This window comes from Salmo salar, chromosome ssa10 (genome assembly GCF_905237065.1).
Source record: "Salmo salar chromosome ssa10, Ssal_v3.1, whole genome shotgun sequence".
NCBI lineage: Eukaryota > Metazoa > Chordata > Actinopteri > Salmoniformes > Salmonidae > Salmo > Salmo salar.
The window spans coordinates 106020788-106048057 of record NC_059451.1 but is presented as its reverse complement, the minus strand read 5'-3'; the positions used below and the strand labels follow the sequence as shown (position 1 = coordinate 106048057).

The 27270-nt window shown below is 42.3% G+C and overlaps 1 protein-coding gene across 1 annotated transcript in view; it reads right to left on the bottom strand.

Moving 5' to 3' along the window:
* Window positions 1–27270, bottom strand: part of LOC106561384 (protein arginine N-methyltransferase 8-B) — a 44288-nt gene continuing 17018 nt past the window's right edge. Inside the window, exons 5-10 of the mRNA XM_014125274.2 lie at window positions 21244–21386; window positions 20829–20916; window positions 13198–13313; window positions 10768–10918; window positions 2944–3065; window positions 1–2319 (exon numbers count right to left, since the gene is read on the bottom strand). Of these exons, the coding sequence (XP_013980749.1) occupies window positions 2236–2319; window positions 2944–3065; window positions 10768–10918; window positions 13198–13313; window positions 20829–20916; window positions 21244–21386 (704 nt within the window). The 3' untranslated portion in view covers window positions 1–2235. The remainder of the gene's footprint in view (window positions 2320–2943; window positions 3066–10767; window positions 10919–13197; window positions 13314–20828; window positions 20917–21243; window positions 21387–27270) is intronic.

Genomic DNA, 27270 nt, shown 5'->3' with positions numbered 1-27270 from the left:
TTAGTCTTTAGCTTAACTTTTATTTAACTCTTACATGACAGCAGGTAAAATTAACAATACAATACAATGCTTGAATAGCACTATTTTTAAACTCTACAGAAAATGTAATTGTCATACAAAATGAACATATAGCACAATTTCAGTAGCTGACTTGAATGAAATAGTGGTAACCATGTTTTAGTACTTAGGCAGGTTACCAGGTGTAAATAATTAAATGAATGCCATGAGTGGTAAACAGGAATAATACTTATCAAGTGTTATATCTGCTGAAGGGTAAACTTTAAAGTTAGTTAGCTTAAATCACTGACTTAATTCCAAAGACAACAGTGTTGTATGCATGCTATTGCACACAATCTACTTAGTGGATACTATTTCAGTTAGATTTTCTTCATAGTATTCTGCTTTTTTATTATATTTCACACGCTGTGCTAGACATACACAAGTTGATACTGGATCAAAGGCAAAAAAGGTAAGAAAGACATACTATGTGCTCACAAGAGACAGCTCTCTCAACATGAAACTACCGGTCCCTGCCCTTCTAGATCAAAATGCAGACTCTTTACGGAACAGATTGTACATGAGCCAAATGTCACTCACTCATTTCCAGCCACTAGTCTATTCATACATGGCATGTCACACTGTACGTTTTCTGAACAGTCATAAGTGTTGTGCTGATGAGCTTCATTGAGAGGCATGGAAGAGCGAGGGGACTGGAAGTGAGTCTGTATCCTTGCTGCAGATAGAATGTCTTTGGTAAGGAAGGATGGTGTAACAGTACTACACAACTGAGGGGAGGTCACACAGTTGTTGCCTTGGCGATGACCTTAAGAGTTAGTAAGAGCACATGTGAAGGGAAGGAGCTGCCGCCTGAGAGTCCAACTCCAGCGCTGAGCAGAGGCTGGAATGAACTCTCTGCTACTAATCTAAGGACAGGACTAACTGCTGACAGTTGCTAGGCCAGGCTCTGAGGACAGGCCAGTTACTGACCCGAGATCAGCAGAGACAGGGAAAGCATAGTAACTACAAGGCCCTCAAGTTGAGAGAAGTTCAGTGAGCAGCAGCTACCGATGTGAGGCCCCACCCACTGAATGCTGCGGCACACTCACCACTTCTTGGTATGGCTTCAGTGTGTACACAGAATTTAAGAGACAATGGTTATTATTGAAGATGAGTGTCTGCCCAGTGGGGTAGGCCTTGTAATCAGGAGCTTTTGCAGGCATCTAGACAAGAGCCGCAGACTATGCTGATTACAACGCCGACATCACAGCTCTAACAGAAACCACAGACCACACTTTGGAGTGCAAGCTGCGCAAATGTATGAGCGCTCATACTGTTATATTGCACACTCCCAAAAAGCTACAGTACATGACCTGATTACAAACACTATCATTCACATCGTTACACATACATTATGCAGCACTGAATTTTTCTTGACCGATACATTTAATTACTGCACTACCAGACATGGTGAGGATTATTTACAAACATGCAAAATTGGGTCATTTAAAAGTATATTTGAAGATAGAAGATACTGCCCTAGGATGTAGAATATTAAAAAGTATAATTATATGCAAAGTACAGTAACTGCAGTAATTGATCATAATGGACTCCAAACACTGGAGCTCACATAGAAAATATTTTCCCAAAAAAGGGGGGAAAAAATTAAGACATTTTAAAAAGTGCTAACTAATCCTGTGGCCTGATTATTTTGGAAGAACAATGAACAAAATCAAGATAACAATATAGATAAATAATCAATAACATTCATTATGACTAGAGCATTCTTGAATTCACAAGGTGTTACATTCAAAGTTGTCCTCTGAACAGGTGGCCTAACAGTTAAGACTTGCCTAGTTAAATAAAGGTTAAATTTAAAAAAAATTTAATTTAAAAAGTGCCGGTGAGAGGTGTTGATGTGGGCATGTTGATATTGCTTGGAGTGCCACCCCTTTACTCTTCTCTCATCACCTGATTCCTCTGATCTGGCCTATCTCACCATCTCTCCAGCCATCCTCTCTCATCCTTCCTTCATCTATTCTCTCTCATCCCTGTATCTCCTCTTTGATTCCTGCATCCCACCATCTCCTCCCTCCATCCCAACCTCTCTCATTCTTCCATCCCACTCTCTCGTCTCCTTCCACCCCATTCTCTCTTCTCAGTGTCTGTTGTTAAGGGGAGTGCCTCTGTGGGGCTGCAGGCAGCACTGCGCACCGGCTCTCCCTGTTGGACACCTAGCTAACGCATCTTGTAGTCGTGGGAGATGGCTGCCTCACATAACTGTCCTTTGAAATCCAACTCAAAGGTAAAGTCCAAGTCACGCTGCAAGACAGAGACACAGAGACACAGAGACAGAGAGAAAGAAAGAGAAAGAGAGAAAGAAAGAGACAGAGAGAGAAAGAGAATTCACCAGGGGGGAAAGAGAGAGAAATCAGAGTGAGTGGTTTCTTATTTCAGGCCTGTCACCTGAACATGGGCTTGACAGATGAGGAAAGAGGGTGGATTCCAGGACTCTGTATCATCTCCTGTTTGGTCTGGGAATGATCAGTGTTTTCTCTCCTTTGACCTTTATCACAAAGATGATTAAAACAAGCTGTCTATTGTGGAGAAGTAGCAGTGGAATTTAGTTTCTTTCCAGCTATATAATGTTAGAATAAATGCTTTATCTGCCTGAAATGATATATGCATGGCCTGTACCTATCCCTGTGGGGCCTGGTTCTCTAGCTATCATGCAGTAGATAGGGGCTAGGGCCTTTAAAAAACATTATGGGGACCAGAACAAACCTGGTACCTAGATGGGAGGGTTTTCCCAGACACAGATTTAGCCTAGTCCTGGACTACAAAGCCCTTTCAATGGAGATTCTAGACTGTGTCCCAGAAATGACCCTTATAAGCATAACTTCTCAGTTGATTACTTTTTACTGGTCATAGATTCCAGATACTCACTATGTTCTTGTCGTTGGGCTTCATGTTGATGCTGCCGATGATCTCTTCCCCTTTCCTCACAGTCAGGTAGTCCTCCAGGTAGAACACTGTCTGTTTCCAGTGTGTGTATGGAGCATCAGGGGCTGTAGGAAGACAGACAGGCAGTTAAGGCCAAATCCTAACTTCAGGTCAGTGTGCTTAAAAAGGTCCAATGCAACCGTTTTTATCTTAATATCAAATAATTTCTCCGTAATTGTTTTCAATTACAATGGTCAAAAAGAAATAAATAGCTTATTAGCAAAAAGCCATTTTTCAAGCAATAATTTTGCTAGGACTGTCTGGGGGTGGTCTGAGACTAGGGAGGGAGGGATATGTACCCCGAAAACGAGCTGTTAATGGCACAGAGGTTTGAAATGATCTTTGTTATTGGTCTATTAACTTATTTATTTATTTTTATTTATTTATTTCACCTTTATTTAACCAGGTAGGCAAGTTGAGAACAAGTTCTCATTTACAATTGCGACCTGGCCAAGATAAAGCAAAGCAGTTCGACAACATACAAAAACACAGAGTTACACATGGAGTAAAACAACATACAATCAATGATGCAGTAGAAAAAAATAAGACTATATACAATGTGAGCAAATGATGTGAGGTAAGGGAGGTAAAGGCAAAAAAGGCCATGGTGGCAAAGTAAATACAATATAGCAAGTAAAACACTGGAATGGTAGATTTGTAGTTTGAAGAAAGTTCAAAGTTAAAATATAAATAATATGGTGCAAAGGAGCAAAATAAATTAAATAAATAAATACAGTAGGGGAAGAGGTAGTAGTTTGGGCTAAATTATAGATGGGCTATGTACAGGTGCAGTGATCTGGGAGCTGCTCTGATAGCTGGTGCTTAAAGCTAGTGAGGGAGATAAGTGTTTCCAGTTTCAGAGATTTTTGTAGTTCGTTCCAGTCATTGGCAGCAGAGAACTGGAAGGAGAGACGACCAAAGGAGGAGTTGGCTTTAGGGGTGACCAGAGAGATATACCTGCTGGAGCGCGTGCTACAGGTGGGTGCTGCTATGGTGACCAGTGAGCGGAGATAAGGGGGGACTTTACCTAGCAGGGTCTTGTAGATGACCTGGAGCCAATGTGTTTGGCGACAATTATGAAGCGAAGGCCAGCCAACGAGAGCGTACAGGTCGCAGTGGTGGGTAGTATATGGGGCTTTGGTGACAAAACGGATGGCAGTGTGATAGACTGCATCCAGCTTGTTGAGTAGGGTATTGGAGGCTATTTTGTAAATGACATCGCCGAAGTCGAGGATTGGTAGGATGGTCAGTTTTACGAGGGTATGTTTGGCAGCATGAGTGAAGGATGCTTTGTTGCGAAATAGGAAGCCAACTCTAGATTTAACTTTGGATTGGAGATGATTGATGTGAGTCTGGAAGGAGAGTTTACAGTCTAACCAGACACCTAGGTATTTGTAGTTGTCCACAAATTCTAAGTTAGAACCGTCCAGAGAAGTGATGCTGGACAGGCGGGCAGGTGCAGGCAGCGATCGGTTGAAGAGCATGCATTTAGTTTTACTTGTGTTTAGGAGCAGTTGGAGACCACGGAAGGAGAGTTGAATGGCATTGAAGCTCGTCTGGAGGGTTGTTAACACAGTGTCCAAAGAAGGGCCAGAAGTATACAGAATGGTGTCGTCTGCGTAGAGGTGGATCAGAGATTCACCAGCAGCAAGAGCGACATCATTGATGTATACAGAGAAAAGAGTTCGCCCAAGAATTGAACCCTGTGGTACTCCCATAGAGACTGCCAGAGGTCCGGACAGCAGGCCCTCCGATTTGACACACTGAACTCTGTCAGAGAAGTAGTTGGTGAACCAGGCGACGCAATCGTTTGAGAAACCAAGGCTACTGAGTCTGCCGATGAGGATGTGGTGATTAACAGAGTCAAAAGCTTTGGCCAGGTCAATGAATACGGCAGCACAGTATTGTTTCTTATCGATGGCGGTTACGATGTCGTTTAGGACCTTGAGCGTGGCTGAGGTGCACCCATGACCAGCTCTGAAACCAGATTGCATAGCGGAGAGGGTGCGGTGGGATTCGAAATGGTCGGTAATCTGTTTGTTGACTTGGCTTTCGAAGACCTTAGAAAGGCAGGGTAGGATGGATATAGGTCTGTAGCAATTTGGGTCAAGAGTGTCACCTCATTTACATTTACATTTACATTTAAGTCATTTAGCAGACGCTCTTATCCAGAGCGACTTACAAATTGGTGCATTCACCTTATGATATCCAGTGGAACAACCACTTTACAATAGTGCATCTAAATCTTTTAAGGGGGGGGTTAGAAGGATTACTTTATCCTATCCTAGGTATTCCTTAAAGAGGTGGGGTTTCAGGTGTCTCCGGAAGGTGGTGATTGACTCCGCTGTCCTGGCGTCGTGAGGGAGCTTGTTCCACCATTGGGGTGCCAGAGCAGCGAACAGTTTTGACTGGGCTGAGCGGGAACTGTGCTTCCTCAGAGGTAGGGGGGCCAGCAGGCCAGAGGTGGATGAACGCAGTGCCCTTGTTTGGGTGTAGGGCCTGATCAGAGCCTGAAGGTATGGAGGTGCCGTTCCCTTCACAGCTCCGTAGGCAATCACCATGGTCTTGTAGCGGATGCGAGCTTCAACTGGAAGCCAGTGGAGAGAGCGGAGGAGCGGGGTGACGTGAGAGAACTTGGGAAGGTTGAACACCAGATGGGCTGCGGCGTTCTGGATGAGTTGTAGGGGTTTAATGGCACAGGCAGGGAGCCCAGCCAACAGCGAGTTGCAGTAATCCAGACGGGAGATGACAAGTGCCTGGATTAGGACCTGTGCCGCTTCCTGTGTGAGGCAGGGTCGTACTCTGCGAATGTTGTAGAGCATGAACCTACAGGATCGGGTCACCGCCTTGATGTTAGTGGAGAACGACAGGGTGTTGTCCAGGATCACGCCAACCTCCTTTGAAGAGGGGGATGACAGCAGCTGCTTTCCAATCTATGGGAATCTCAGACGACACAAGAGAGATTGAACAGGCTAGTAATAGGGGTTGCAATAATTTCAGCAGATAATTTTAGAAAGAAAGGGTCCAGATTGTCAAGCCCAGCTGATTTGTAGGGGTCCAGATTTTGCAGCTCTTTCAGAACATCAGCTGAATGGATTTGGGAGAAGGAGAAATGGGGAGGCTTGGGCGAGTAGCTGTGAGGGGTGCAGTGCTGTTGAATGCAGTAGGGGTAGTTAGGTGGAAAGCATGGCCAGCCGTAGAAAAATGCTTATTGAAATTCTCAATTATAGTGGGCTTATCGGTGGTGACAGAGTTTCCTATCCTCAGTGCAGTGGGCAGTTGGGAGGAGGTGTTCTTATTCTCCATGGACTTTACAATGTCCCAGAACTTTTTAGAGTTTGAGTTGCAGGAAGCAAATTTCTGTTTGAAAAAGCTAGCCTTGGCGTTTCTAACTGCCTGTGTGTATTGGTTTCTAACTTCCCTGAAAAGTTGCATATCGCGGGGGCAGTTCGATGCTAATGCAGAACGCCACAGGATATTTTTGTGTTGGTTAAGGGCAGTCAGGTCTGGGGAGAACCAAGGGCTATATCTGTTCCTGGTTCTAAATTTCTTGAAAGGGGCATGCTTATTTAAAATGGTGAGGAAGGCATTTAAAAAAAATAACCAGGCATCCTCTACTGACGGGATGAGGTCAATATCCTTCCAGGATACCAGGGCCAGGTCGATTAGAAAGGCTTGCTCGTTGAAATGTTTCAGGGAGCGTTTGACAGTGATGAGTGGAGGTCGTTTGACCGCTGACCCATTACGGGTGCAGGCAATGAGGCAGTGATCGCCGAGATCTTGAGATCAGAGATCAGATCAGAGATTAGAGATCAGAGATCGCTGAGATCTTATACCGCCTGGTGATGTAGCCAGGCAGGCCAAAACTCCACCCACGCTAAACGAGCTGAAATTCCAGGTCTTTTCAAACAGCTCTTACACTAAAAGGGTATTATCATAATTTTCACAATTTCACAGTATTATTCCAACCTCATAGTGTGGAAATATACAGTATATAAAACAAAGGAAAATCATGTTTTTGACTGCACTGCCCCTTATACTCGTATTTTCCCGTAAATTATGCATAATTGTCTACTGAAGAGTTAATTTTAGAATTCGGCCCTTAGAGTAGAGATGACCCCCAGAACATTTACCCTTAACACCAAAACAATCATGAGCCAAAGTTTTGACCCCTATATGAACTGTAACTCAGTAAAATCTTTGGAATTGAAATTCATTATTTGTACATTTCCCAGTTAATGGAATGAATGCACTTAATGTCAAAAATGCAATGCAGGATTTGTTTAAATGCATTTCAACTTGTATTGCTGAATTTCCAGGACAGCTAGGCTCTCTGAATTGTGACATGATAAGTCTGAAAGCCTGAGGGATTGAACCCTGATCACTAATCATCATGCTATTTACAAACACCACAGATGTGTGATGCTAAAATGCTGGTTGAGGATATAAATATCATTGATATAACGAACAGATAAGAGTAACTGACTGGGTTGACCTCCCCACCGACATTTGTCTTGATCAATCTTTATCCTCCCATTACCTCGCCACTCATCATGCATTCCGCTGAATTGTGTGTGTATATGTGTGTGTCAGCTTATCTCCAGCTGCACACTGCTGACAGCTGACACCACCGCCCCAAACAAAAGTGTGCGCCCCCTTGAGAATGCACTGTTAAACGATTGCTTGACCAAGTCAAAGGTCAATACACCTTGAATCAAATTTCAGCCGGCTGTCCTGGGGTAACTTTGCACCTTTAAAAAGGTACACCATTTGAGGGCTCATGGAAAAAAAGGAGTTGCTGATCAGCATGGTTGCTGCATAAACACACACAGAGTATGAAAGCTGTGTGGGAACAAACAGAATAGGTAAATCTATAGTTGTGAAGAGGGCACGACAACACCTTTTCCTCCTCAGGAGACTGAAAAGATTTGGCATGGGTCCCCAGATCATCAAAAGGTTCTACAGCTGCACCATCGAGAGCATCCTGACCGGTTGCATCACCGCCTGGTATGGCAACTGCTAGGCATCTGACCGTAAGGCACTACAGAGGGTAGTGTGTACGGCCCAGTACATCACTGGGGCCAAGCTTCCTGACATCCAGGACCTATACACTAGGCGGTGTCAGAGGAAGGCCCAAAAAATTGTCAAAGACTATTTACTTTGACCCCCTCAACCCTTTGTTTTTACACTGCTGCTACTCGCTGTTTATCTATGCATAGTCACTTTACAAATGACCTCAGCTAACCTGTACCCCCTCACATTGACTCGGTACTGGTACCCCTGTATATAGCCTTGTTATTGTAATCGAAATATCTTTTAACACATACATACATATCTTTTTTTTACTTTAGCTTATTCAGAAAATATTTTCTTAACTCTATTTCTTGAACTGCATTGTTGGTTAAGGGCTTGTAAGTAAGCGTTTCACGGTAAGGTCTACTGTTGTATTCGGCGCATGTGACAAATACAATTTGATTCGATTTGTTTTGCTAATTCAATGGGTGAGTTATTTTCCAGCAGCAGATAACTTGAACTTTTTCTACCTCCACTCAGCATGTCTGAGTGTCTCTGTGTGCTCCATAAACTATATACCTGTCCTTCAGGAGAATATAGGAAATCAATGGCCGTAAAGGACTTAAGCCTCTATGTGTGCATTTAGGTGCGTATCAGGGGTGCAGCGAGGGTAGCAAGATTTAGCGTTGGCTAAGGTGATTTGGTCTGATGGACTGGCTCAAATCAATACAAAGAGGTGGAAGAGCTGTATGATTGGAGGTCAAAATTAAGACATGGTCCACTTTGCAGAGTGACAACACATGGTCATCTTGCCACTGCCTCTGCAAAATGTACGCCACAGAAAGTCACAGTTCAAAGTCTCCTATGTGCGTCCCAAATTCAAATGAAGGCAACCGAATGAAAATATTATGTGGTATTACATCACAAAATATATAACATCACACCACCACTAGAGGTCGCTCACTGACTGATCCAAATGAACTCAGCTCATCGCTCTACGTTCTGTGGACATGCAAATCAACTGGGGCCTCAAAGGTCTTCTAATTTTAGCCTTGATACACTACATGACCAAAAGTATGTGGACACCTGCTCGTCAAACATCTCATTCCAAAATCATGGGCATTAATATGGAATTTGTCCATCCTTTACTTCTATAACAGCCTCCACTCTTCTGGGAAGGCTTTCCACTAGATGTTGGAACATTGCTGCTGGGACTTGCTTCCATTCAGCCACAAGCGCATTAGTGAGATCGGGCACTGATGTTGGGCGATTAGGCCTGGCTCGCAGTCGGCATTCCAATTCATCCCAAAGGTGTTCGATGGGGTTGAGGTCAGGGCTCTGTGCAGGCCAGTCAAGTTTTTCCACATCGATTTCGACAAACCATTTCTGTATGGACCTCGCTTTCTGCACGGGGGCATTGTCATGCTGAAACAGAGAAGGGCCTTCTCCAAACTGTAAGCCACAAAGTTGGAAGCACAGAATCATCTACAATATGATTGTATGCTATAGCATTAAGATTTCCCTTCACTGGAACTAAGGGGCCTAGTCCGAACCATGAAAAATATTACCAGACCAGTATTCCTCCTCTACCAAACTTTACAGTTGGCACTATGCATTGGGGCAGGTAGCGTTCTCCTGGCATCCGGCAAACCCAGATGGTCGGACTGCCAGATGGTGAAGCGTGATTCATCACTCCAGAGAACGCGTTTCCGCTGCTCCACAGTCAAATTGCGGCGAGCGTTACACCCCTCCAGCCGACGCTTGGCATTGCCCATGGTGATCTTAGGCTTGTGTGCGGCTGCTTGGCCATGGAAAACCATTTCATGAAGCTTCCGACAAACAGTTCTTGTGCAGACGTTGCTTCCAGTGCTGACGTTGCTTTGGAGCGCTATGCACTTTAGCACTTGGCAGTCCCGTTCTGTGAGCTTGTGTGGCCACCACTTCGCAGCTAAGCCATTGCTGCTCCTAGATGCTTCCACTTCACAGTAACAGCACTTACAGTTGACTGGGGCAGCTCTAGCAGGGCCAAAATTTGACAAACTGACTTGTTGGAAAGGTGGCATCCAATGACAGTGCCACATTGAAAGACACAGAGATCTTCAGTAAGGTCATTCTACTGCCAATGTTTGTCTATGGAGATTGCATCGCTGTGTGCTCAATTGTATTACTCTGTCAGCAACAGGTGTGGCTGAAATAGCCAAATCAACTAATTTTAAGGGGTGTCCACTTACTTTTATATATATAGTGTATCAGCGTTTGCTGTTGTAGTCTAGGCCTTTCTGGCTTATCAAAGAGCTCATTAGAGGGGGTTCTTTGTCTTGGGATGGAACCCATAGGGAGAATGGATGCTGGGCAGGGAGCAGGAACTCTAGCTAACCTGTCAGGGAGCAGCAGGACTCTCCTAGGCTATAATCTGCTGCTGCCGCCAATTAAAAGGATAAAACCCTAGGTCTGCAGAAGTTGGTCTGATAACGACACCGTGAACTGAAGAGCTGCTAGTACTACGGTACAAAGAGTGCTAATGAGCCTTCCACACCGAGACTTCCTTTATTGCTCATACTTTCTTATCATCCAGTTTATTGTCGTCGTCCCCCAACAATTGCCTGTTGCCGACCCCTGACCTACACATTCCTCTTATTAATCACATGTCAATCTTACATCCACAATTATGCTACAACTGGTATGCCTGTGTGAAAATCAATAACAGAGAAAGAGAGAGGCCGAGAACAGGAAGAGAGAGAGTTGAAAATGTACCGGTGGAGAAGCCAGTCTTCTTGTGACACTTGGTGAACTCGATGTTAAAGTAGGTGACCAGGGCGTGGATGTAGTCGTTCCTCTGGATCTGAAGGCAGAAGGCTGAGGTGAAGGACAAGTCCTCAGTCTTCACTGTATAGATGTCCACCTCCTGTTGAAGAGGGACAACAACCACACTTCCCTGTTACATCTACAGCTAGCAGTTTTAATGCTAATCACATACATAATCCATAGTGATTGGGGTTCTATTCACACCATTCACTGCCAGCACAGTGGTTTCTCCATTGTGTATGTACATTTAGGCCTAACTCTTCCTCTGTTGTCTTACAAGTCTTAAGTCTTGTAAGGAGCAGGCCCACGTGCATGTCTTATATGTGAGTCATATGATCTATGTGGCGGTGCCCCTGGGCATTGTGTCCTGTATTATCCCTGAGCCTCTTGTTCTCTCTGTCAGAGCTGAAGCCGCTGCTCTCTGCTCCAACCTCTCCCTTTGGGTTCAAGGGCCACAGAGCTGAAACCAAACCCCACTAACCCCCCCTCACCCCAGAGGGACCAGCCCAGAAACCCCCACTAAAGGTGGATGAACAAGGAGAAGATGGGGTCATTTGGCTGGAGAACCAAGGCAGTAACTATTGTCAGGCTTGTATTGTGCTCACATCCTGCTCCTTTATAGACCTCCTACAGTATGATTCATATCCCATATTTTAAAAGGGTATCTAATGCCTTGTGATTCTGCAGTGGGAGAGGAGAGCATATGGTTGTGAAACACAGCTTTCTGCTCCGGTGAGGCCCACATTTCATCTTTCACTCAAATGTCAGCACACCAGCGGTTCCCAAATCACGTTAGCGTTTGATTACAGAGAAATCAGGAGCGTCCTCCCATCTGAATCCGTTGCTACTAGGTAAGCAGATGGTTTAGAGCTCAGATACTGTGTTGTTATGCAGTCCCCTATAATGTACTCACCGCAGGGGGGGGGGCACAAAGTGCCACATTTGCAGTGGAAAAATACAATTTTTATGTATCGGGCGATCAGCAGTTAAAACAGCATAATTCAAAGTCAACGTCCCCTGCTATCTTTCTCAAACAGCTCCCAGCTTTCTGTTTACTTTGGTTATGCGCCACAAACTCCTTAAAGTCATATTTCATAGTGCAGGACAACAATTCCTCTTCGGAAAGGAAACATTTTGAACACGAGGAACTTATTTGATCCCTTTAACAACCTCAACCTAAGCTCCTTTGCACGCTGTCTGTGTACAATATTAATTAAAGGACTCATCCTATAATCCATTCAGAGACATGCAACACCTTGTCAGTGGCGTGTCATTTTCTGGGTTGTCAGGTTTAATCTTGCCAGGCGTGAGTGCAAACAAGGCGCCAGTATCAAAATCTTGAAGATAAAACACTGACTTTTCAAAGATTATTTCCCTGCTTGTTATTATTACAGACAAAAGGCTTTAGAAAGAAACAACATAAACACATGCACTTAGAAATGGCAATCCAATCAATAATAGTCATCTAGGTAAACAAGACAATCAGACAATCAGCAGTCTAGACATGGGAATTAACATGCATGGCACAATCTGTAGCTAGTAGTGAAGGACAGAGAAAGTATGGCCAGAAGGCTGGAATTGGAGGATCACATTAGGGTGAAATATTGTCCATTTACAACTGAGGACATACGCCACTAGATTGTGATATGTATATGGATGATTTACAGTCTCTTTACTGTAACGTATGGCCTCTTTCCTGATTTTGAATTAGGTTAAACAGTTGAAAAAGTCTTGAATCCTACAGTGTGTTTTCAACAATGCCAAGTTACGTTGAGGCAGGTGGATGAGAAGTACACATCTCAGCAGTCCAAAACCTGAAGCTTAGCAGCTATGTTCACCATTCGAAGAGCAGATCAAGATCTCATCTGGTGGCCCATTATACTAATAACAGTAACACCGGTTATGTAAATCCTACACTGCATTAGCCTAGAGTTTTTTTTGTTTACTTTATTATTTCAACTATTTTAAAAAACAAGCACACATAAATCTTGAAAAAGCCATAGGTGGACATGAGTAAAATCATGGAGGATAACACAATAAAGGGATTGTGGTCCTCTTGAGACATGGATGAACACAGTATGGCAGCGAGATAATAAAACAAAGAAGAACATCTCTCTCATCATTGCAGTTACATCGTAGGGTACAATGAAACGGGCACAGAAGACAAAGTTTAAAACTTCGCAGAGAGGGTGTCGTTTTTATGGGCAGAGACAACGCTGACGCAATGCTTTGTGATTCAACAGTGGGCTTTCACACTGCTGGTTCTCCACAAATACAACAAATGACCTACCCACACATACAGTCACACACAGAGACATGCAATAGTTCTACACACATCCACACACACATGCACACACGTCAAATGAAGACAAAGCGGACCTTGATCAGGAAGGAGTTGGTGACCATCTGTTTGGGGTCCACTATGTCCACCAGGGGCTCCTTCATGGCCACGTTACGGATGCAGGTCATGTCAAAGCCATACACGTTCTCCCACCCTGTGGATGCACAGCGCATTATGGAACACCTTTGTGGAAGAAGGGCAATTAAATAAATCAGTCTTAGAGAGGGAGGAATACATAGTGTGTGTCCAAAATGGCACCCTACTCCCTATGTAGTTGACCAAGGCCCAAGATACCTGGTCAAAAGTAGTGGACTAAATAGGGAATTGGGGGCCACTTCAGACGCAGCGTCAGCTAACCATCACTGTAGTGCAGTGCACCACAGTAAACAGAGAGATTGCCTAATCTCTCCTCTCCTCAGGCTAACTCATCATGTATTAAGCATGACTACAGTACTTAAGATAGTGTGTTTAAGATCGAGTCCATTTAAAAAAAACTGGAGGCCTCTTACACTTCAATGTTGTGATGTGAAAATCCTGGCGAAATGCATTGCATACAGAATAAAAAAGGTTTTACCAGATATTGTTCATCCTGATCAGACAGGTTTTTTACAAGGACGATATAGTGGAGATAATAAACGACAATTACTTGAAACAATTGAACACTATGAAACGTCAAAGATAACAGGCCTGGTCTTCATAGCAGATTTTGAAAAGGCGTTTGATAAAGTACAACTAGAATTTATATATAAATGCCTGGACTACTTTAATTTCGGTGAATCTCTTATACAATGTGTAAAAGTTATGTACAGCAACGCCATTGTGTAAAATAGTAAATAATGGTTACTTCTCAGAAAGTATTGAGCTGTTAAGAGGAGCAAAACAAAGCTGTCTATGATTTTTCAACGCCGATACCGATTATTGGGGGTCCCAAAAAACCGATACCGATTAATCGGCCGATTATTTTCAGTTTTTTTTATTTTTATAATGACAATTACAACCATACTGAATGAACACTTATTTTAACTTAATATAATACATCAATAAAATCAATTTAGGCTATAATAAATAATGAAACATGTTCAATTTGGTTTAAATAATGCAAAACAAAGTGTTGGAGAAGAAAGTAAAAGTGCAATATGTGCCATGTAAGAAAGCTAATGTTTAAGTGCCTTGCTCAGAACATGGGAATATATGAAAGCTAGTGGTTCCTTTTAACATGAGTCTTCAATATTCCCAGGTAAGAAGTTTTAGGTTGTAGTTATTATATTATTATAGGAATTATAGGACTATTTCTCTCTATACGATTTGTATTTCATATACCTTTGACTATTGGTTGTTCTTATAGGCACTTTAGTATTGCCAGTGTAACAGTATAGCTTCCGTCCCTCTCCTCACTCCTACCTGGGCTCAAACCAGGAACACATCGACAACAGCCACCCTCGAAGCAGTGCTACCCATGCAGAGGAAGGGAAAAAACTACTCCAAGTTTCAGAGCGAGTGACGTTTGAAACGCTATTAGCGTGCACCCGGCTAACTAGCTAGCCATTTCACATCGGTTACACCAGCCTAATCTTGGGAGTTGATAGGCTTGAAGGGGTGGGTATAATTTGTGGAACGTTCCAACAGGAATCTGTTCCAAAAAACGTAAAGTAAAAGGTTGCCAACCAACAACGCATACAAAGTAGCAACGCATACAAACCTAGCTAACGAGCTGCCGAATAGGCATCAACTCACCACATAGCTTATTCTTAATGTTTGTCCATAGGCAAACAGACATGTGAGGACAGACATTTTTCGTGATGAGTGAAAAATGCAATGAAATAGACCACTCCCTACCCGGTATCTTATTCTGCCGCAATACAACTTCGTATGCGTTGTTTTTTGGAAACCTTGTTATTTACTACTTTTTTGGAATAGATTCCTGTTGGAACGTTCCACAAATTATACCCACCCAGGTTGAAGTCATAAACAGCGCAATGCTTGAAGCACAGCGAAGGGCTGTTTAAATGAATGCTTACGAGCCAGCTGCTGCCTACCACCGCTCAGTCAGACTGCTCTATCAAATCATAGACTTCATTATAATATAATAAACACACAGAAATACGAGCCTTAGGTCATTAATATGGTCGAATCCGAAAACTATCATCTCGAAAACAAAAGTTTTTTTCTTTCAGTGACATACGGAACCGTTCTGTATTTTATCTTTATTTTTTTATTTATTTTATTTCACCTTTATTTAACCAGGTAGGCAAGTTGAGAACAAGTTATCATTTACAATTGCGACCTGGCCAAGATAAAGCAAAGCAGTTCGACAACATACAACAACACAGAGTTACACATGGAGTAAAACAAATATACAGTCAATAATACAGTAGAAAAATAAGTCTATGTACGTACAATGTCTATGTACAATGTGAGCAAATGAGGTGAGATAAGGGAGGTAAAGGCAAAAAAAAGTCCATGGTGGCAAAGTAAATACAATATAGCAAGTAAAACACTGGAATGGTAGATTTGTAATAGAAGAAAGTGCAAAGTAGAAATAGAAATAATGGGGTGCAAAGGAGCAAAATAAAATAAATAAATACAGTAGGGGAAGAGGTAGTTGTTTGGGCTAAATTATAGATGGGCTATGTACAGGTGCAGTGATCTGTGAGCTGCTCTGACAGCTGGTGCTTAAAGCTAGTGAGGGAGATAAGCGTTTCCAGTTTCAGAGATTTTTGTAGTTCGTTCCAGTCATTGGCAGCAGAGAACTGGAAAGAAAGACGGCCAAGGGAGGAGTTGGCTTTGGGGGTGCCCTGTGAGATATACCTGCAGGAGCGCGTGCTACAGGTGGGTGCTGCTATGGTGACCAGTGAGCGGAGATAAGGGGGGACTTTACCTAGCAGAGTCTTGTAGATGACCTGGAGCCAGTGGGTTTGGCGACGATTATGAAGTGAAGGCCAGCCAACGAGAGCGTACAGGTCGCAGTGGTGGGTAGTATATGGGGCTTTGGTGACAAAACGGATGGCACTGTGATAGACTGCATCCAGTTTGTTGAGTACGGTATTGGAGGCTATTTTGTAAATGACATCGCCAAAGTCGAGGATCGGTAGGATGGTCAGTTTTACGAGGGTATGTTTGGCAGCATGAGTGAAGGATGCTTTGTTGCGAAATAGGAAGCCAATTCTTGATTTAACTTTGGATTGGAGATGTTTGATGTGAGTCTGGAAGGAGAGTTTACAGTCTAACCAGACACCTAGGTATTTGTAGTTGTCCACATATTCTAAGTCAGAACCGTCCAGAGTAGTGATGCAGGACAGGCGGGCAATAATAATAATAAATCGGCAAATGGGTGGCCAAAAATACCGATTACCGATTGTTACGAAAACTTGAAATCGGCCCTAATTAAATCGGCCATTCTGATTAATCGGTCGACCTCTAGTCTCCATATCTATTTATGGCCATCGAAATACTAGCTATTAAAATCAGATCCAACAAGAACATCAAGGGGTTAGAAATCCAGGGGATAAAAACAAAAGTGTCAATGTATTGCAATGAATAAAGTATTTTATTGAGTCCGCAATCTGGATCCTTGCACAGTCTCAATGAAGATCTTGATCACTTTTCTAGCCTCTCTTGACTAAAACCTAATTATGTCAAGTGTACCATATTACGTATTGTAGTTTACCATTAAAATTGGTGGATGGTGAAGTAGACATACTTGGTATTCATATCTCAGATAAGATGCTGCAACCACGGAGAGGTATGTACAGTGCATTCGGAAAGTATTCAGACCCCTTGACTTTTTCCACATTTTGTTACGTTGGACTTATTCTAAAATGTATTAAATACATTTTTCCCCTCTATCTACACACAATACCCCATAATGACAAAGCATTGTTTTTTTTGCAAATGTATTAAATATAAACAAACGGAAATATCACATTTCCGTAAGTATTCAGACCCTTTACTCAGTGCATAGTTGAAGTACCTTTGGCAGTGATGACAGCCCCGAGTCTTCTTGGGGATGACGCTACAAGCTTGGCACACCTGTATTTGGGGAGTTTCTCCCATTATTCTCTGCAGATCCTCTCAAGCTCTGTCAGGTTGGATGGGGAGCGTCGCTGCACAGCTATTTTCAGATCTCTCAAGGGGTGTTAGATCGGGTTCAAGTCCAGGCTCTGGCTGGGCCACTCAAGAACATTCAGAGACTTGTCCCGAAGCCACACCAGCCGTGTCTTAGCTGTGTGCTTAGGGGCGTTGTCCAGTCAGGTCCTGAGCGCTCTGGAGCAGGTTTTCATCAAGGACCTCTCTGTACTTTGCTTCGTTTACCTGTCCCTTGATCCTGACTAGTCTCCCAGTCTCTGGAAAACATTCCCACAGCGTGATGCTGCCACCAACATGCTTCACCAATAGGGATGGCGCCAGGTTTCCTCCAGACGTGACGCTTGGCATTCAGGCCAAAGAGTACAATTTTGGTTTCATCAGACCAGAGAATCTTGTTTCTCATGGTCTGAGTCCTTATGTGCCTTTTGGCAAATTCTAAGCGGGCAGTCATGTGCCTTTTACTGAGGAGTGGCTTCCGTCTGGCCACTCTACCATAAAGGCCTGATTGGTGGAGTGCTGCAGCGATAGGTTGTCCTTCTGGAAGGTTCTCCCATCTCCACAGAGGAACTCTGGAGCTCTGTCAGAGTGACCATTGGGTTCTTGGTCACCTTCCTGACCAAGGCCCTTCTCTTCTCCCCCCATTTGCTCAGTTTGGCCAGGCGGCCAGCCCTAGCAAGAGTCTTGGCGGCTCCAAACTTCTTCCATTTAAGAATGATGGAGGCCACTGTATTCTTGGGGACCTTCAATGCTGCAGAAATGTTTTGGTACCCTTCCCCAGATCCGTGCCTCGAGATAATCCTGTCTCAGAGCTCTACGGACAGTTCCTTTGACCTCAAGGCTTGGTTTTTGCTCTGACATGCACCGTCAACTGTGGGACCTTATATAGATGGGTGTGTGCCTTTCCAAATCATGTCCAATCAATTGAATTTACCACAGGTGGACTCCAATCAAGTTATAGAAACATCTCAAGGATGATCAATGGAAACAGGATGAATCTGAGCTCAATTTCGAGTCTCATAGAAAAGGGTCTGAATACTTATGTAAATGTGATATTTCAGTTTTTTATATTACATAAAAACCTGTTTTTGCTTTGTCATTATGGGGTATTGTGTGTAGATTAATGAGGGAAAATAACTATTTAATCCATTTTAGAATAAGGCTGAAACGTAACAAAACGTGGAATAAGTCAAGAGGTCTGAATACTTTCCGAATGCACTGTACATGTCTATTTATGGAAAGAAATCACATTGATTAACTCTTTGGTCCTATCACAGTTTACTTACTGATGGTGTTGCCTACTCCAGACGACTCGTTTTTAGCCAAAAGAAATTCACTTTATTTGGAATGCTAAGCCAGACAAAATTAACCGTGCTTATTTATATAATGAATATGAGTTTTGAAGGCTAAAATTGTTAAATATTAAAGCATTAAATGTATCACTAAAAGCTTCACTCATACATAAGTTATACTAAAACCCGAACTGGTTCTCCAGTAAATTATTAAGAAGGCAATTTTGGAACAAAGAATGAGCTTTTATACGTATTACCACTTCTAATTTCCGACAAATTGAAAATTAAACTTTGTTAAAAGTACCACCCTTTCTTAAACAAGCCATACAAAGCTGGTTACAATTTCAATTTTATCCTCCAGAAAAGAACAAATATTACAACAATTATTATGGTTAAACTCAAATATAGTGATTGATAAAAAACTTTATGGAAAAAAAGTGTTTAAATTCTATTATATTTATTAATGATATTATGAATAGAAATGGTGGAGTTATATTACATATGCAGCTATCAAAAATATATGGGAATGTCTGCTCAATCCAAATTTACAATCAACTGATTGCATCATTACCGCAAAAATGGAGGATGCAAGTGGAAGGGGGAGAAGGTAGAGTACTTGTTAGTCTGCCATATATTAAAGATACGAATTGGCTGAAAAGGATTGGCATAAATAGACAAATATACCAGTTTCTTTTGAAGATTTTATGTATTTTGTTTTTTTACAGCTGCGCCATACAGGTTGCAAAATAAATGGGCAGAGATGTTCGATGTACCGATTCCATGGCATATGAACTGATACAAAAAAAACAATACTTGATTCAACACTTCAAATTTTTCCATTTGAATTATTATATAAAATTGTTGCCACAAACAGAATGCTATATATATATATATATGGGGCATACAACAATCTCAGCTCTGTATATTTTGAGGGTGGTCTAGGGTGATAGGTGGGATGGGCTGAGAGTTGCTGAGGGGTGAGATTAAGAGCTTATGTTTGGTAATGTATTATTGTTATGTGATTGCTGTATATAAAAGTACCATGTATGTCAAATGTGTAAATAAAATGTATATGTAAAGTGTAAAATGTATGTATATGTAGCATAAAATATGTAAAAACAAAATAAGATATGTGTGTAATCCGAAGAGGGGGCGTGGTGGAGGGTTAATAAAAAATAAGTATTATATTTTTTTTAAAGATAGTGTGTAAGCATCTTTATGTGACCCTCTGAAGTGGAAAAACTTAAGCGTGACAACAGGAGGAGGAGGGAATAATGAGCAGGTCGCACCTCAGCTGTGCATTATCAGGCCCTAAAACTGAAGTACTCCTAGGTAATATTCCAGCACATGTAAGAACACAGATTGAAACAGGGAGTGACTATCTGACTTTGTCCAATAAGAAATGCTAATTTCCTTTTTCCGTTTCAAAATGCTTTGCTATGATATGCCATAATGAATACGACCCTGTTCTCATGATGACAGAACATTATTTTAGCACACTAAGTGATCAGGTATGTCATCCTTTCCCAAAAGACATCTGTCTGTTACATTTAAATTTAAGTCATTTAGCAGACGCTCTTATCCAGAGCGACTTACAAATTGGTGGATTCACCTTATGATATCCAGTACCTGTTGGAACCAGACTGGGCCAAATATGGACACTGTCCCCCACTCGTCCTCTACCTCCTATCTCTGCTTTCACTAAAATCTCTCACTGCACACGGCTGAGAAAGAGGAACAGCACTGGCTGAACTTCTCCTCAGCGCTCAGTCATGTGGTCTGGGTTTCTGTAAGCATAAGGAACTCGCTGTCTCAGAGTATTGTGTTGGTGTGGAATTCCCTATTGGTGGTGTATGTGTGTGTGTAGGTATGTGGAGTGGGTGTGTGTGGTGGTATGAGGCATTGTTCTGCTTCATGTCCTCTGTTTGACTGTCATGGCTCAGGTCTCTGTGCTGAGATGAACAATTCCAGGCTAGCACTGAGATGGAGAGGCTTGTTGACTTGAATATTGTATCGATCATCACTTATGCCTTTGAAAAGTTCAAATGTATGACCAACACTAATGTGTGTGCGTGTGCCTGCCGTGTGTGTGTGTGTGTGTGTCTGCGTACAGTATATTGTGTATGTTTAAGTGTGTGTCTTTGGTGCATGTGCTGCTGTGGTTGTTCTACATTGACGGTTGATTAGCAAAGCAGAAATATAAGCCAGGTAAGACCCACCATGGGAATAGAGAGCGAGTCAGGGGCAGAGGGACTTATGTGAGGGCACCGGGCCAAGTAAACATACACACTCACAGTGGATTTTGAAGTCCTTGTACTGCCTGTCCTCGATGGCCACCACATACAGTGCAGCTCGGTCTGGAAACATCAGACCGCCAGGTTTCTGTGTAAAATTTGGGGAGAAAACAAGTACATGCAATCAATCCTGCATAGAAGGACATCTCATTTCTCAGCTGTGCTGCATGTGAGAAGATGCAAACACAAGGCCAGGTTATGGTTTTAATCCCTGGGTAAGTCAGTGAAGTTAGAGCATTCGTCATGCTGCTAGCATGTCTGGTCAGTGCATGCGCGCACACACACACACACACACACACACACACACACACACACACACACACACACACACACACACACACACACACACACACACACACACACACACACACACACACACACACACACACACACACACACACACACACACACCTACCAGCCACTTGTCCCTTGCAAAGATGACGGTATTGAGCATGGACTCGTAGAAGAGACAGTAGCCCATCCACTCTGAGATGATGATGTCAACCTTCTCTACTGGAAGCTCCACTTCCTCCACCTTGCCCCTGAAGATGGTGATAACTACAAGACATACCATTACACACCATTAACATAGAGAAAATCACATATGGTATCTGTGAAGATAACACAGGAGCAGTGGAGTAAAGAACTTAAGAAAAAATACTTTAAAGTACATCTACTTAAGTAGTTTTTACTTTTATTTCACTACATTCCTAAAGAAAATAATGTACTTTTTACTCCATACATTATCCCTGACACCCAAAAGTACTCGTTACATTTTGAATGCTTAGTAGGACAGGAAAATGGTCCAATTCACACACTTATCAAGAGAACATCTCTGGTCATCCCTACTGCCTCTGATGTGGCGGACTCACTAAACGTAAATGCTTCATTTGTAAATTATGTCTGAGTGTTTGACTGTGCCTCTGGCTATCCGTAAACAAGAAAACGGTGCCGTCTGGTTTGCTTAATATAAGGAATTTAAAATAAGTATATTTAACAATTACATTTACTTTTGATACTTTTAGACTTTTACTCAAGTAGTATTTTACTGGATGACTTGCATTTTCTATTAAGGTATCTTTAATTCTAGTCAATTATGACATTTTCTTACCACTTAATATTATCACTTAAGCTCTGCTTCTAATAACACAATCTGCAAATGATGCTAGCCTTGAACCATGACAAGAATTCAATTAGCTGAAGTGTTTTTCTGTAATAGCATAATTCTCTGTCGTACATAAAGTGCATTCGGAAAGTATTGAGAACTCAACTTTTTCCACATTTTGTAACGTTACAGACTTATTCTAAAATGGCTTCAATAAAAAAAATTAAAGTCAGAAATCTACAAACAATACCCCATTATGACAAAGCAAAAAATGGTTTTTAGACATTTTTGCAAATGTATAAAAAAATATTTAAAAAAAGGTATTTACATAAGTCTTCAGACCCTTTGCAATGAGACTCGAAATTGAGCTCAGGTGCATCCTGTTTCCATTGATCATCCTTGAGATGTTTCTACAACTTGGAGTCCAGCTGTGGTAAATTCAATTGATTGGACATGATTTGGAAAGGCACACCTCTGTCTATATAAGGTCCCACAGTTGACAGTGCATGTCAGATCAAAAACCAAGCCATGGGGTTGAAGGAATTGTCTGTAGAGCTCTGACAAAGAATTGTGTCGAGGCACAAATCTAGGGAAGGGTACCAAAAAATGGCTGCAGCATTGAAGGTCCCCAATAACACAGTGGCATTAATAACAGCTTTGCACACTCTTGGCATTCTCTCAACCAGCTTCATGAGGTAGTCACCTGGAATGCATTTCAATTAACAGGTGTGCCTTCTTAAAAGTTAATTTGTGGAATTTCTTTCCTTCTTAATGCGTTTGAGCTAATCAGTTGTGTTGTGACAAGGTAGGGGGGTATACAGATGATAACCCTATTTGGTAAAATACCAAGTCCATATTATGGCAAGAACAGCTCAAATAAGCAAAGAGAAACGACAGTCCATCGTTACTTTAAGACATGAAGGTCAGTCAATACGGAACATTTCAAGAACTATGAAAGTTTCTTCAAGTGCAGTCATAAAAACCATCAAGCCCTATGATGAAACTGGCTTTCATGAGGACCGCCACAGGAAAGGAAGACCCAGAGTTACAAGTTCATTAGTTACCAGCCTCAGAAATTGCAGCCCAAATAAATGTTTCACAGAGTTCAAGTAACAGACACATCAACATCAACTGTTCAGAGGAGACTGCGTGAAATCAGGCCTTCATGGTTGAATTGCTGCAAAGAAACCACTACTAAAGGACTAAAGGACATCAATAAGAAGAAGAGACTTGCTTGGGCCAAGAAACATGAGCAATGGACATTAGACCAGTGGAAAGTTGTCCTTTGGTCTGATGAGTCCAAATTTGAGATTTTTGGTTCCAATCGCCGTCTTTGTGAGACGCGGTATGGGTGAACGGATGATCTCCGCATGTGTATTTCCCACCGTAAAGCATGAAGTAGGTGTTATGGTGTGGGGGTGCTTTGCTGGTGACACTGTCTGTGATTTATTTAGAATTCAAGGCACACTTAACCAGCATGGCTACCACAGCATTCTGCAGCGATATGCCATCCCAGCTGGTTTAGGCTTAATGGGACTATCATTTATTTTTCAACAGGACAATGACCCAACACACCTCCAGGCTGTGTAAGGGCTATTTTACCAAGAAGGAGAGTGATGGAGTGCTGCATCAGATGACCTGGCCTCCACAATCCCCCGACCTCAACCAAATTGAGATGGTTAGGGATGAGTCGAACCACAGAGTGAAGGAAAAGCAGCCAACATGTGCTCAGCATATTTGGGAACTCCTTCAAGACCGTTGGAAAAGCATTCCAGGTGAAGGCGGTTGAGAGAATGCCAAGAGTGTGCAAAGCTGTCATCAAGGCAAAGGGTGGCTATTTGAAGAATCTCAAATACATTATTTGTTTAACACTCTCTTTTTTTACATTTATTTAACTAGGCAAGTCAGTTAAGAACAAATTCTTACTTTCAATGGCGGCCTAGGAACAGTGGGTTAACTGCGTTGTTCAGGGGCAGAACAACAGATTTTTACCTTGTCGGCTCAGGGATTCGATCTTGCAACCTTTCGGTTACTAGTCCAACACCCTAACCACTATCCTACATGAATACATGATTCTGTGTGTGTTATTTCATAGTTTGGATGTCTTCACTATTATTCTACAATGTAGAAAATAATAACAAAAACTCTTGAATGAGTAGGTGTTGTAAAACTTTGGACCAGTTAGGGTATGTTAGAGATTTGGTCTTAAAAAGGAAAATTCCACTCAAAAACAATGTTTTGGAATTGTTTTCATTAGTCCACTGCTGACACATGTCATCATGTCAGTATCTTACGATGCCAAGATGCCAAAATGCTACTGGCGGAATTACCGTTAGGCATTAGAGGCAATTGCCTCAAATCATCAAGGGGCCTCAAGAGCTGGGCATAAAAAATATAATAATAAAACAATTATAATAATTTCTCTGCTTGAAGCACACCCATTCTCCGCTTGAGGCATAATAAAAAAACTAAAAAGTTAAATCCCCATCAAAATCTGTCTGTTTAAGCTAGAGATATGTTTTTTGTTGTTGCATGGGCTGCATTTCAATCCAACACATTTGTGATGTTGGCCTTGCGCATCTGCGGTGGAAGGTGGCAGAGCTATAGCAGTGTTTTTCAGACCAGGAGATATCTCGAAAATCGGTCTCGTCATCAAAATATCTGTAGCGTCAGAACAAATGAATATGACTCCTCTATGGAGAGAGAGATGAGACTCACGAACACGATGGTGTTCTCCGCGACACGTCTGAAAGTAACCCGGTATCGGGCATAAAAATTATGGAAGTAAATAGCGCATTTCTACAGGTAATTCCACTGTAAACTTTTTTTTGAGCTTTTTTCTATTTCTCAGATATAGGACAGACGTTTCAAAACATACTTCCTTTTTATTCAATGTTTTACTATCCTTACTTTCATGTATGAATCTGTTATTCAATGCATTTCTATGGGCTAATAGCGGTAAGGCCAAATTCAATGTGTCACATTTTTTAAATATATATTTTTTTATACCTACTGGGGTCCTAAAATTCTAAATCAAATAGCTAAATGATCCTTTGTATGACCATCTTAAAACAATTACATATGTTAGCTTAGTAGTTGTCCCGCGTTGCGACTCCTCCAAAATCAGGTCACTGTCACCCTTCCCTTGAGAGGTCTGGAGAATTTGTATTGAAAAAATGGTTTAAATGGTCCTCTGGCTTCCAGTGGCAAGATTTTGATTGAATAGTATGTTTTAAGAACCCTCCCCCCACATACCCGTTGGTGCTACGAGTTATGTTACTCACTGTTTTCAGACAGAGAGTTGTTCCATATGCTATCAGACTCCTCTGATAATGGTTCCTCGGCGTGCTCATCACGGACAAACTGAAATGGTCCACTCACACAGACAGCGTGTTCTTCAGGAGGCTGAAGAAATTTGGCTTGTCTCCAAAAACACTCAAACTTTTACAGATGCACAATCGAGAGCATCCTGTCGGGCTGTATCACCACCTGGTACGGCAACTGCTCCGCCCACAACCGCAGGGCTCTCCAGTGGGTAGTGAGGTCTGCACAACACATCACCATGGGCAAACTACCTGCCCTTCAGGACACCTACACCACCCGATGTCACAGGAAGGCCAAAAAGATCATCAAGGACAACAACCACCCGAGCCACTGCCTGTTCACCCCGCTATCATCCTGAAGGCGAGGTCAGTACAGGTGCATCAAAGCTGGGACCGAGAGACTGAAAAAACGCTTTTTTCTCAAGGCCATCAGACTGTTAAACAGCCATCAATAACATTGAGTGGCTGCTGCCAACATACTGACTCAAATCTCTAGCCACTTTAATAATTACAAATTTGATGTAATAAATGTATCACTAGTAACTTTAAACAATGCCACTTTATATAATGTTTACACACCCTACATTACTCATCTCATATGTATATACTGTACTCTATACCATCTACTGCATCTTGCCTATGCCGTTCGGCCATTGCTCATCCATATATTTATATGTACATATTCTTATTCATTCCTTTACACTTGTGTGTGAAAGGTAGTTATTCTGAAATTGTTAGATTACTTGTAAGATATCACTGCATGGTCGGAACTAGAAGCACAAGCATTTCGTTACACTCGCATTAACATCTGCTAACCATGTGTATGTGACCAATAAAATTTGATTTGATGGCACGGGGCGGGGGGCTGCTGCTTTATGGGCCCCCCAACAAACTTTGCTATTTTGTTTGTTTTGTAACTCATGTTGTACATAATGTTGCTGCTACCGTCTCTTATGACCGAAAAGAGCTTCTAGACATCAGAACAGTGATTACTCACTTCGAACTGGATGAAGATATTTTCTTTAATGAGTCTGACGCAAAGGATATACTGCTTGTCGAGACAAGACCCAAATTCCCGTCATCCGCGTGAAGAAAAGACAGAGAAAAAGGGGGAGGAGGGCGTGGTGTCTTGTAAGAATTTGCCAACGACTAGGTAAACCCCCACTACCCTCCGTATTACTGGCCAACGTGCAAACATTGGAAAACAAACTGGACAATCTACGATTAAGACTATCCTACCAACGGGACATTAAAAACTGTAATATCTTATGTTTCACCGAGACGTGGCTGAACGACGACACGGATAATATAGAGCTGGCTGGCTTCTCCGTTCATCGGCAGGACAGGGTAGCTACGTCTGGTAAGATGAGGGACGGGGTGTGTGTCTATTTGTCAATAACTGCTGGTGCGCGATGTCTAATATTAAAGAAGTCTCGAGGTATTGCTCACCTGAGATAGTGTGATATACAGCGTATCATGAGGGATTCTATCTACCAAAAGAGTTCTCATCTATATTATTCATAGCCGTCCATTTACCACCACAAACCGATTCTAGCACTAAGACCGAACTCAATGAGCTGCATAAGGCCATAAGCAAACAAGAAAATACTCATCTAGAAGCTGCGCTCCTAGTGGCCGGGGACTTTAATGCAGGCAAACCTAAATCCGTTTTACCTCATCAGAGGGGAAAAAAACATAAAAACTCTAGACCACCTTTACTCCACACACAGAGACGCATACAAAGCTCTCCCTCGCCCTCCTTTTGGTAAATCTGACCATAATTATATCCTCCTGATTCCTGCTTATAAACAAAAACTAAAGCAGGAAGTACCAGTGACTTGCTCTATACGGAAGTGGTCCGATGAAGCAAATGCTAAGCTACAGGACTGTTTCACTAGCACAGACTGGAATGCATTCCGGGATTCACCCAATGGCGTTGAGGAGTATACCACCTCAGTCACCGGCTTCATCAGTAAGTGCATCAACGACATCTTCCCCACAGTGATCGTACTTA